At 36.0% G+C, this 12341-nt stretch overlaps 3 protein-coding genes across 4 annotated transcripts in view; 2 read left to right on the top strand and 1 right to left on the bottom strand.

The window, feature by feature from the left end:
- Nucleotides 1-702: 702 nt before the first annotated feature.
- LOC116304556 (protein FAM53A) overlaps nucleotides 703-12341 on the top strand; it is a 28969-nt gene continuing 17330 nt past the window's right edge. Inside the window, exon 1 of one of the 2 annotated variants that reach the window (XM_031714310.2) lies at nucleotides 703-788. The gene's annotated coding sequence lies outside the window, so the exon portion shown is untranslated. Of the gene's footprint in view, nucleotides 789-4499; nucleotides 4825-12341 lie in introns of those variants that run through there. The other variant, XM_031714309.2, reaches the window with a different exon arrangement.
- Nucleotides 5381-10253, top strand: LOC148912242 (uncharacterized). The gene is made up of 12 exons (XM_089028198.1): nucleotides 5381-6041; nucleotides 6112-6327; nucleotides 6466-6649; nucleotides 6791-7004; nucleotides 7140-7497; nucleotides 7648-7845; nucleotides 7992-8178; nucleotides 8721-8969; nucleotides 9131-9302; nucleotides 9573-9718; nucleotides 9790-9984; nucleotides 10055-10253. Exons 1-12 carry the CDS (start codon nucleotides 5679-5681, stop codon nucleotides 10180-10182), a joined length of 2610 nt encoding a protein of 869 aa, XP_088884324.1. The 5' UTR covers nucleotides 5381-5678; the 3' UTR covers nucleotides 10183-10253.
- On the bottom strand, nucleotides 9763-11709 carry LOC148912241 (uncharacterized). Its single transcript, XM_089028202.1, has 3 exons — nucleotides 11189-11709; nucleotides 10735-10995; nucleotides 9763-10446 (listed from the first exon to the last, which is right to left on the bottom strand). Exons 1-3 carry the CDS (start codon nucleotides 11647-11649, stop codon nucleotides 10272-10274), a joined length of 897 nt encoding a protein of 298 aa, XP_088884328.1. The 5' UTR covers nucleotides 11650-11709; the 3' UTR covers nucleotides 9763-10271.

Genomic DNA, 12341 nt, shown 5'->3' with positions numbered 1-12341 from the left:
TTGACTTCAAAATAATGAAAAATCCCCTAATTTATGGCTCTTTCCAACTCAAGATCATGACGTCAGCGCGCCATTGCTAAATTTTAGTTGTTATAGCAACGTGTTTGATTTATGCGACCATGTTTGTCGTCGCTTGCATCAGGGTTCTTAATCCATGAAACTAGTCTGCAGTTGGCCAGTAGTTAATCCTCACGCGATAATTAACACGTTCACGTAGCGAAACGTGCGAACACGAAAAAAATACGAACACTAGATTATATAGGTCGCGTATTAAAGTCAAAAGCGAGTGAAAGAAGTATTTTTTTTTTTTTTTTCCTGTCATCTCTTTATTCTAAGTAATACTTACTCGGATAAATCAAGCCTTTCTTTTTTCCATTTGTATTCCTATTTCTCTTGAGGTTTGTCAAAATTTCCTTTCATGATTCTCATTAATTTCCATTGATCGCTTAGATTTCAACCATCCCTTTTAACATCTTAAATATATTAGGTGGTAATATCAAATTGAAGAACTCCAAAAATTAATCGCAATCCTAATATCACAGTTTTTTATCATAAACGATACGTCCACAATTTTGTAGTCGGAATATGCCCCATTGGCGCTGAAGCGCAAAAAATGCTTAATTATCGCGAGAGAAAAATTGATTCGTCGGTTGACATGTGACTATTGATGTTGTGTCAGTCGTACAAAGCCAGAGAAAAGGTTTATTTACATCGCTAGTGATACGAGGACTGAGCCAAGGACAAGCCAAGCCAGTACTGTATACTATATGCTGTTTAATTATATGGAGGTAAGTTGATTGTACACGTCTTGTTGCAAACTAGTAAACTGTTCAGCTGTTAGCTATCATTATGTTTCGCTCTGGTTTCGCTCTAAAGCCCTCAGCTTCGAGTAAAACTCTAGCAAACCGTGTTAACCAAAAATCTCATTATGTCTGTCACATTCTTACCTAACAGTTTAAAATGTGTTTTCACAGTTTGGGTAATATTTCAATACGAATCCAATTCCAAATGTGCATCTCTTGATCTGAATTTTTCGAAATCAAAAATAAGGTTATATTTAATCTGCTTGCCTTTTATTTATTTGCTTTTGTCAAAAGAAAATCATCGAACCGAATAGAATATATTTTGTGATAGGAACATTTCAAGTGGCATTGCATTGTAATTTCAGTGATCAATTGTTTTATTGTGTTGTTAAATCGTTTGAACAATGTGGAGTCTTTCGACTTGAGAAATTTGCTATAATAACTCCAGTTTCCTATATCATCATTCCAGTTCAATTTTGTATGGACAATTGCTACATCACGCCGTACGAGAAAATTTGTTCATTTAGAATTCATTTTACGGTATTCTATTTGTAGTCATCGCGAGCTGCAAGTATAGCCCCAGTCAGAACTGAGTTTGTTCAAGACTAAGAGATGGACAGATTAGGATTACCTCAAATAACAAAATATTCACTAATAAACTAAACTTTTGCAATCCTCTGTGCCCATGAGATCTAGGGAGATTAATCTAGTATAAGTAGAGAGATTTGCAAGCCTCCAACATCCATCCTTGCTTGACAGGGCTTATAAATATTAATTAATGTCAATAATAATAATAATAATAATAATAATAAACTTTATTTAACGATGATAAAAAACCAATTTAGCAAAGCTAATCTTACATTGGGTCATCAAGAAATATAAAAATACAAAAATATGTGAAGCTAATATAAATATCTAAACTACAAAATTTAAATATACACTAAACTATTGAGAAAAGATACTATTTATAATTATGATTTATTTAACATATATTTGTAGAGTTCCGTTCTAAAACTCTTAAATTGCTCAATATTTCTTAAAGCAGTAGGTAAATTATTATAAGCCTTTGCCCCACTATAGGGCAGACAATTTCTACTGATGCATAACTTAACTTTAGGTAGCCATAAATCATTATTTGCAATGCTTCTAGTTATCCTATTACAAACTGAAGATTTCAGCTTAAACATATTACTAATATACTGGGGGGCCATGTTATGAAGGGCCTTGTATACTAAAGTACACAGTCTGAATGTTACTCTTTGATGAATAGTAAGAATTCCTGATATGTTAAACAGTGGACCAGCCGAAGTCAGTTTAGGCTTATCAAAAATTATTCTTAATGTCAATAGATGTTAATATATTATTTATTATTAACTAGAGCGTTTGCTGTATAATGTACGTAGCATATTTTTGTATATTATGCACAGTTGAGTGAGTGACGAGTCTAAATGGGTTTGTGAGATAGTGATATTTCAGAACAAATGAATGGTGCGAGCTCGTTTATTTACCACGTAAATCTCTCCATCAATTCTATTGTGGCTGAGGTAATACCTTCTAAACCTGGATGTGTCAACAATAGTCTGAAATCGCGCGATTTGGTTTAATGAACTGAGCTTTCTTTCTCTCTCTCTCTCTCTCTCTCTCTCTCTCTCTCTCTCTCTCTCTCTCTCTCTCTCTCTCTCTCTCTCTCTCTCTCTCTCCTCTTCTCTTTCTCTCTCTCTTTATTTCTTTCTTTCTCTCTCTCTCTCTTTCTTTCTTTCTTTCTTTCTCTCTCTCTTTGTTTCTTTGTTTCTTTGTTTCTTTGTTTCTTTGTTTCTTTGTTTCTTTGTTTCTTTGTTTGTTTCTTTTATTCATTCAACTCCTAAAGCTGGCAATCCCAGTTTAATCTATATTGAAATAGTAGTGCCTATATCCTTCATTTGTTCCAGCAGGTCTTATTTCGTGAATGAGTTGGTCGGATTGATCCAAGGTGGTCGGTTAAGGCAAATTAATTAGGTCGTATTAGTGAGGTTTTATTTGGCCGGACTTTTAGAACTTCTGTCATACGATTCCGCACTGCATGCCTCTTTATAAACAGCGATCTTAATTGGTATTCTTGTCATGTCGGTCCCTTCTAACACCATCCAGCACTGTTTGAAAAAAAAAATTTTTTTTCCCCACGCACGCAGTGAAAATAAGATTTAATCAAAGGTTGACGAGGGTAAGAAATGCACTGACTCATAATTTCATATAATGCGTCTTTCTTTGAGTCGTACATATACTCACGTATCTTCCCATGCACAACTGTTAAACAAAGAAATGATTACCTGAAGAATGACACGTGGTCTGAAATGAGAAAAAAGTGACTGATTATAGGTTTATCGCATTCACGATGTTAGAACTTATTTTAGCTTATTTGAAGCTGTCGATCGTTAACTTTGTTCCTCTGCGTCAGCGAATCTAGTCCCTCAGTCTGAGCTAACAACTGACGTATTAAAGCTAAATTCCACTCTGTGATAGGACCAGGGGAGTAGGCAACGGGGTACAAAATGGCGGCTTCCTAGGATGTATCGCCGTAATTTAAATTTGCTTTTCCTTCGTAAAATACTGGTGGTTCTTTTCAATTTTCGTTTTGTAAAAACAAAACGTAAACGGTTTTGAAATGTTTTTGTTTTTCATTATAATTTATCTATTTTGGTTCGGCGTTTCGGGGGCGCAAACAAGTTGGTGGATTTGCCTTCCTCCCCCCCTCCCTCCCCCCTCTCGCTCTGGCTCGATGTGAGTAACGAAGCGTACAATTAAAAACTGGAATACGACGAGATACTGTATGGATAAACTGGCCTTCACTTGTACATTGACTCTGTGTTCTGCTTTGAAATGATCAAATTAACTCGTTTAAAAGAAAAGAAATCTATAGAAAGAAACTAGAAAATCCAAAGTGCTGGTAATTTCTTCCAACAATCATGTGACCCCAGATAAACACGTGATCTCTTAAGAAAAAATTTATACATTACTTTATTTAAGTCAAAAACAGAACTCAAAATCAAGAACATTTCTGTGCCATTTATATACAGTCAATGTCATTAACGTTGTCCACCAAAAAAAGACATTTATACATTTAGACTAAAAGAAATATCACGTGTTTCCTCGAAGGTTCTGGCATAAAACAACTGCTGAAATACCATTCTCCATCCTAAATCCTCTCTAAATAGTCAGGGGTTATGGATTTTTAATTCACGAGTTGAATTTCACATTTAAAGTTCAGGCTGACGCACACAAGGCAAAGAATACATAATGAAACACGTGATATATCTTTTAGTCTAAATGCGTAAATGTGTAAATGTCTTTTTTCGGTGGACAACGTTAATGACATTGACAGTATCAGAAGATGGAATCATTAGGTTAGCGCTCCCTTTAAAGCATTTTGCTAATGGTATTTTGATATTTTGAGGTTTTGCTAGTAATGATTCTATAATTTGTCTGAAGAAAGGTTTTGCTAGTAATGTTTTTCTAATATGTCTGAAGAAAGATCTTAACGCGGACCATTGACCGTATGTGGTGTATATCATGATCAATATCAAGTGCAGAGCCCTTCAGCAAGGCATTACAGGCCAATAACATGAAAGTAGTAAGATTTTATGATTTATCGTTAGTCTATGTCAACAGAACGTGAGGTAAGGGACGCCCATTCATGCATAATCAGCCTCTCAGAGTTTGCAGAACAGTGAATATGGAGCTGTTTTAGGGACGCTTTTATTACTTATATGGCGTCTTTTCGCTTGCTGATAGTCAATGCACACTAGCTAAGCAGTAGAGTTCGCCCCACAGAATTACTAAGCTAAATTCCAACATCTAGCATGTTTTGATCGTTGTTTCTTGATATTTTGAGGCAATCCTATGTTTACATCAAATAACGAGTGATCCGTACAGGTCAATGCAAAGAATTGTGGGAACATAGAAGCGGAACTACTGAATTCACGAATTCAACTCTTTAACTAGGAGTGTCTTTGTTACGCGTCCAGCAAGAGCAGACGAATCCAAGGTAAATATAGTTATGAAGTTCGAATTTCACAAGGATTTCTCCTTTTCTATTATTCACATTGTTACACCAATAGTTTGTTCAATATATATCAATAAGTTCTAGAGCTAGATTTACACCCGAGTAGTTTGCTTCTTAAAATCGTGTTTCACGCATAGCCGGCAAAAGCCCAAAACACGCTCAAATATTATTGAGTTTCATTGCATTATGTTCCAATATTCTAGTTTTTTTTTATGTTTTACTATCGATATAAAGATTTGTGAAGAACTTCCCATTTTATTTTTGTAATAATCAGTGACTCAAGAGAAAATCAAACGAGCGAAGAATTGCAGGAGCCAGAATACAATTGGCGGGCAGTAGAATTAAGAAGTTTATCCTTAGTAAAATCTAGTTCCAAAGCCTGAATTTATATCTACTACATGAGAAAAAAATAGAATAGATTTTTTAATTTTATAACGCTAATTATATAACTAGATAAATAAGTACTTCAAACGTTTAATATTCATTACTCAATTAGTATGATAATAGGTCATTAGTATACTTAAAGTGCACCTACACCCTATTTTTTTCTGATCTGGAGTAAAACTTTAAGGCACAAAAAGCAGATTTGTGGAAAAATTTTTTAGATCCATCAAAACGGGAATTTTTGGTGCTCTGTCAAAGATTGAAAAATTGACCATTTTAGCCGAAGTAAGTGAACCATGGCCGTAATTACAGAGGAGATTGGGGCGAGCGGTGTGTGACGTCACCACAGGCCAACACAACCAAAGATTACCACAGATTCTATACAGATTTTTCTAGACTATTCGCTTGCTTTTATCAAATTTCTTAAATACGTTTTATTTCCAAACGCTAAAATGCCCAACAAATGTGTAGTTTGGGGATGTAGCAACGTTCCAAATATTCCTGAAGGGATTGCCCTTCATAGTATTCCGTATTTTAATGATGAAAGACCCGAGGCCAAGAAGCGAAGGACTAGATGGATAAAGTTTGTAAAGGTGAAGCGTGCAAAGTGGGAGCCTACAAGGAACTCGTGCATATGTTCTGTGCATTTTAGAGTAGAATCATTTGAGCGAAGATTTACAACTCTTGCTACCTTGGGAAAACCGGCCATCCCTCGACTGAAACGAGACAGTTTTGGAGTGAATGTTTACCCCACGCTACATGCTGGTCAACTAGACTCGCCAAAGAAACAGCAAACATATCGCAATCGAAGAAAGGTAAAAAACTCAGCTAAAACATTTACTGCAACCTTCTTATGAAACTAATAAAGTGTATTTTTCGTGATAGACTTTAAGAGAATCATTAAAAAATGCCACCGTGTCGACTGCTGCTTCTAAAAGCGTCCCCAGTAGTACTGCACATCAAGATCATCATGATGACGCCACTGTCGAAGACCCTGGTACAACTGAACCAGTCAGCGAGCCTGAGCCTATGCTCTTGCCTGTGGCACAAAGAGAAGAGGTTTTAGAAGTTGCTCCTGTCTCTAATACTGAAGATATTACGGTGATTATTATTACAACTTAGTCTTATGGGCTTTATTACTCATATGTTTTGAACACGAGTCATTGTTTATGGTAGAGTAAGGATGATTGTTTACATAATACAGTGTAGCTCAATCGACTATCGATTTTCTTTCACCAGAGTGCCGAGAACAGGGAGGACGAAAATGTCGATTTCATGGAAACGGAGGAGACATCGAGTACTAGAGACCCTACGACTGGTGAAGCCAAATGGCAAAAAGAAAGGAGACTGCTGAGAAACCAAGTAATATCCCTGAGATCACACCTGAGGAAAAGGAAGCTTGAATGCAGAAGGCTTACAAGACGTAAGTAATGTAGCTAGTCCTTATAAGTATGTGTGATTTTATAAGTGACAAACATTCTTAGGGTTCCTAGAAGGATATATTATACTAATATGTATTTGTGAACCTAATACTTGAAATCTTTATAAATATTATTATTATCAGGCCTTAAGAATAACAAAACGAAAAACAAGGCAACTCAGACAGTGGGTGACTCAGTTCCTCAAGAAGAAAGTGTAACTGATTCAGAGTGGGATTACGACAGTGATGACCAAAGCGAGGAGGAAGTAACAGAAGAAGAACCAGATGACAGCTATGAAACACAGTCAGAGGAGTCAGCAAATGAATCTGAGGATGATATAGAAAATTCAGCTCACAGGTGTGTTTTTCCCCTCTCTACTTTATAATGTTCATGTTTACTAATGCCATGTACAACATAATGTAGCTGCACTTCATGATACTGCTAATATACCCATTTAATATTTTTAACACATATCACATATACTTATTTCAGGGTTCAATTGAATGACACCAATCTGCGATCAGAGCCAAAGTTCATTGTTTTTCTGTCCCAGCTGTTATTGCTGTTCAAGTTTTGTCACTGTTGCAAAAGTGATAACCCCCTGGTAGAAGTGAGCCAAGTTGGGACAGAAGTTGTAATAAAAACTGCCTGCAGCAACCCAAAGTGTCTAAAGAGGGAAAATGTCTGGCACAGTCAACCAGTGATACCAGGTTGGGGTGTACCAGCAGGGAACTTTCTCCTTTGCATGGCAATCCTTTTGGCTGGGGGATCAATCTCCAAAATATCAAAAATCTTTGCACACATGGGTCTTGGTTGTGTGTCGATGACTACGTTCTTTAAACATCAAAGAGTGAGTGTTGGTATTATATATTGTACTATGTTTGTCATAGGTAGTTTATAATGATAATGGTACAATCAGTTAAGATAAACAAACAAATGCATCTTCTGATCGAAGATGGAGAAGAAATAGCATTATATGGATTTTGTATTTTATTTGCAGACCAAGCTGTTCCCTGCAATACATATGTACTGGAAAAGCTACCAGAAGAAGATGCTTGACAACATAAAGTCCATGGGCAGTGGTGTTGTACTAGCAGGTGATGGACGGCATGACAGCATGGGGCACAGTGCAAAATATGGTGCATATACCATGTTTTGTTGCACTGTCCCCATGATTATACATTTTGCATTAATTCAGGTGAGACATGAACTTTATCAGTAGGACTCTCTTTTGAACCATCTATAATAAAAATAGCAGTTAATATCAATTACTGCCATCTTTATTTTTCATGAACCACAAATTTTGTTTCAGCAAACAAATATTTTTTATTTCATTGCCCGCAGAGGAACCAAGTGGGAAATAGTCCTGCAATGGAGTTTGAAGGCTTCAAACAATGCATGGATTACCTAATAGGATATGGGATTGTGATCTTAACATTTATATCTGACCGACACACTGGTATTGCTTGTCACATGAAGAAGGTGTTGACAAACATTGTCCACTACTTTGATTTATGGCACCTTAAGAAAAGTGAGTTATGAGTGACTTCATTATTGCTTTGATTTGTATGCAAATGACCAATATACAGTATATGCAGAATAGTTAGTGTGATTACTATATCCAGGGTAACTTGATAAACTAGAATTATTAGCCAATCATATGGTAGCATTAAGTTCGAAATTCTTACCGGTCAATTTTATACAATTGGCCACGGTTTCATTAGCCGCACTGTAATATTAAACCTGTCAGTGATTTATTATTATGAAACCGTTATTGCAATGAGTAGATATAGAGCATACTTGCCCTGACGCATGAAAAGTTTATATATAATCCTGAAGCAAGATGATTTTTTACCACCCGTTACTAGACTATAGTCCTTTTCACTTTGTTTATGTTCACTAACTATGACTATTGTTCCTGTATTCTCTAAGGAATCAAAAGTTTTGATGTGAAAGAATTTTAAAAACTATTATGGCATAGAGTCGGGGGTAAAATATCATCTCGCTTTAGGCTTATTAGATTTGAATACATGTGCACTACCACTACATGTAGATTAATTTTATGCATTTCAGAAATCAGGAAAGTCCTCACAAAAATTTCTAAAGAAAAGCATTATGAAGAAGTAAAGGAGTGGATAAAGCCCTGTGAGAGGCATCTGTACTGGAGTGCCACATCTACTTCAAATGGTTCTGGTACTGTGATCTGGGCAAAGTTTAAATCTTTTCTCAGTCACATAGTGAATGTTCACAATAGCCTAGATGATCCAATTTTTAACAAGTGCAATCATGGGATACTTAAACCCAGACGTTGGTTATCTAAAGGTACATTTTGCATAATGTATTCTATTTGGCTTTAAGTTTCATAAAGTCCAAACTAAACTATTGTCATCTTGTGTAAAGTTCTCACCCAAGAAGTAAGCAGGAGTGTAAGATTATTAATCTCAAAATTTAAAACACTTTCTAAGCTACCTTTTTTTCTTTAGGGTCAGAGGTGTATGAAAAAATTTGTAAAGCCTTGACAAAAGATTCTCTGAAAAAGGGTATCCAGCAAGCTTCCCCTTGGGCGCAGACCAGTTGCTTGGAAGGATTCCATTCCCTCATCAATCAGTTTGCTCCCAAAATGATTGCATATTCATATGTTGGAATGTATTGCCGGTTTGTATTTAGAATTTTAGCGAGAAACCTGATTGATAAATAAGATCACCAAATTTGGGTTATATATGTAAAAAAAATATGAATAGGACGCCCAAACAAAAATAGATTGCTTTCTAGAGACACGAAAATATCTTTGAAATAAAGAGAGTTTGAAAAACATATATGCCATAGGATTCAATTTTAGATAACTTGGGAGTCCAATGAACCCCAAAGGTAAAACCCTGTCAAATCCAACTGCATATGTTTAAAATTTGGATATTTTCTTTTCAGACACATTCTTGCTGCTATGCATTTCAACCTTAATCTTCGGAGAGAGGTAGAAACAACGGGAGGCAACAACAGACAAAAGGTGGTTTATCCCAAGTTCAAAAATGGAGAAGCCACGATAAGGGATGTCAGAGTAAAACCAGACTATGGTAGGCTATGTGTTGTGCTTCAAGGGTTACATTTTTGTCACTCATAATTTTAAACTCAATTTTTATTATAGGTTACGTGGAAGAAATTTTCCAGACGTTCATGAATTCATCAAAAGAAGACTTGACTGCTGCACAAGATGAATTAAGACAGATGACCCCAGCACCAATGAATTCAATGCTGGAGAAGCAGCCAAGAGAGGAGGCTCTTCAAAAGCACTTGCACAGGAAAAGCATTGTGGTTGAGGATGTTCCTCCTACTTGTGCAGGTACTTTTTACATCTTAGCTAAATTTATAAATTTTATATTACTTATACATTTTTAATATTTTTTCTTTAGATGTCCCTGAACAAAACCAACTAACAAGTAGAGAACATGCCAAGAGAGCCCCACATTGCAGCCTATGCAAAAATCCTATGAAAGGACACAAGAATGTCATTGACTGTCCAAAAAACCAAAGAAATTAAAAAAAACATCGACTATTAAAACACTAAATTGTTTCATCTACAAAATTTGTATTAAATACTTTTTATTTTTATATCTTGTCATTGTGCAGTCAAACTAAAGGCTCAAGATCCATTTCAAACCCACTGTGTAGTTCATCTTCAGAAATTCTGAAACATTCTCTGATGCGTGTGTAAGCACAGGCTGGTAGTGGAATTCGTCTCTTGTATCCCAAATACCCATGCACTAGTCTTGTGAACTCCCTATATGCAATGCTACGAAGGAAGCTGGAATGTCAATAATGAATCAGTTTAGTGTGTGATTACAACAAAATTATGATCAATAACTAATGAATATAAAATAGTTTGATTTATTAAGGTAATTTCATGAGTTTGGGGGTTGGTTCACTGCAAAAATTATCATATCCCATGCAATCCTTGGAATTAATGTCGAGAAGGACAAACTGCTTTATAAAAATATTTTTGGCATATTTAACTTTTTATTGATAAGGTTTTTTCATAATTTCTTTGGTTAAAGTATAATGTGTACATAAAGAAGCCACAAATTCAGCTTACCTTTCCTCTGATCCTGATTGTTGATATCTTTTCCGATCTCTGGTTTTGTACTTATCAGCTGCTAGCTTAAGACTCCATTTTTGGAGACATACTGCTGAGAAGCCAGGATGTTCGGTTATGCAGTTCAGCTCGGCATTTTCATCAAGGTCTTGAAGGACTTCTTGAGAATGGAGAGCTTCGTCGCATCCGTCGAGTTCTTTGCAGCAATAGCATTCGCTTATATTTACTAGCATCTCAGTAGAGCAATTGCCACACTTGCACCTTCAAAACAAACAGTAAAAACACGAATGTTCAATGTACACGTAACAAGAAACTGTAAAGCTTACAAAAGTCGCAATCTTGGTTAGTGTCATCCTCGAGCTCATCCAAAAACATTGTTTACGGTTTGGCGAAACCGCTCTCGCATTATAAATTCACGGGGCGCTTTTATGTTTCAATAGCACAGAAAACTCACCATTCGCTTACTACGCTAACGGCAGTCAATCGTTTGTGAAGCATTTCCTCAATCTTGGCATTTTCTCGTTCAGTATTTTCATACTGTCTCGTCCATTCTTCGTCTGCCAGAGGTTCTCCTGAATGATGCCCTTCGTACCACTCAGAGGTATCATCATTTCCTTCGACTGACAAATATTCTCCTGAATCGGACTGCTCAGAACAGTCAAAACATTCGTCCTCAACATCGTATTCATCTTGTAAGTCAAAAGATGTCTCTAGATCAGAGTTATCAGAGTCCATCTTCACGAATTTGTCTTCAAAAATCTCTTGTGTTTCAAAAGTACTCGATCTGTTTACTAACTTTCGTGCACCAAGCAACAAGTCATGGCCTGGGGTGACGTCACACTCGGACCCAGACTCCCGCTTTGATTCTGCGGTAATGGACCACGCATTTCGTATTTTTAAAACAATTTTTCGCATTCAATTTTTTTTTCAAATGTGACCGAAATACCACAAAACATTTTAAAAAGTTCCGTACAAACAGTTAAGAATATTTAAAAAATAGGGTGTAGGTGCACTTTAAAACGCTGTACAGAAAATAGAGATTGTAATTTACTCTTTGAGAGAGATGAGTTGACCAGACAAACAGTGGTGACGGAATCAACTAAAAAAAATTAAAAGCCTTCCTCTTAAATAATGATATGATTAATCTGGTTGGTCTACCGCCATATTACCTCCAACTTTTGCACAAATAAATTTTACTGGCAGCTTGTTTGCATATGCACGCTCTTCATCGGTTGGCCAGTATTCTCACGCTATTGTACGACTTAATTTCAACCCAACCTAGACCTCGTGATTTAATTTTTACATTTTTTTTTTCGTGTGATTAAAATGTTGTCATTCTTTTATATCCCTGAATGTGAGCCAAAGGATCGAAAGCTTGAATTTCAAGAAGAAAAAGAAAGAGAAAATGTGAAGGGAAGAAAAAAACTGAAAGGAAGAAAGAAAGGAAGGAAGAAAGAACGGCCGAAGAAAGGAAAGGAAAGGAAAGGAAAGGAAAGGAAAGGAAAGGAAAGGAAAGGAAAGGAAAGGAAAGAAAAGAAAAGAAAAGAAAAGAAAAAAGGAAAGAGTAGATAAAACACAAGATTCTTGTTCAATCTGATTAATGTTAA

Source organism: Actinia tenebrosa, unplaced genomic scaffold (assembly GCF_029948245.1).
Source record: "Actinia tenebrosa isolate PJP-AT-01 unplaced genomic scaffold, QUT_ActTen_1.0 PGA_scaffold12__29_contigs__length_12842862, whole genome shotgun sequence".
Classification (NCBI taxonomy): Eukaryota; Metazoa; Cnidaria; class Anthozoa; order Actiniaria; family Actiniidae; genus Actinia; species Actinia tenebrosa.
This window is presented reverse-complemented; position numbering and strand designations above follow the sequence as displayed.

Coding starts and splice junctions, on each gene's coding strand:
- LOC148912242 (XM_089028198.1), top strand. CDS start 5,679: ATGCCCAACAAATGTGTAGTTTGGGGATGTAGCAACGTTCCAAATATT. Junction 6,328..6,465: donor CTAATACTGAAGATATTACG/GTGATTATTATT, acceptor TTCTTTCACCAG/AGTGCCGAGAACAGGGAGGA. Junction 8,970..9,130: donor CAGACGTTGGTTATCTAAAG/GTACATTTTGCA, acceptor TTTTTTCTTTAG/GGTCAGAGGTGTATGAAAAA.
- LOC148912241 (XM_089028202.1), bottom strand. CDS start 11,649: ATGCGAAAAATTGTTTTAAAAATACGAAATGCGTGGTCCATTACCGCA. Junction 10,996..11,188: donor GTTAGCGTAGTAAGCGAATG/GTGAGTTTTCTG, acceptor TTTGTTTTGAAG/GTGCAAGTGTGGCAATTGCT. Junction 10,447..10,734: donor CAATCAGGATCAGAGGAAAG/GTAAGCTGAATT, acceptor TTGACATTCCAG/CTTCCTTCGTAGCATTGCAT.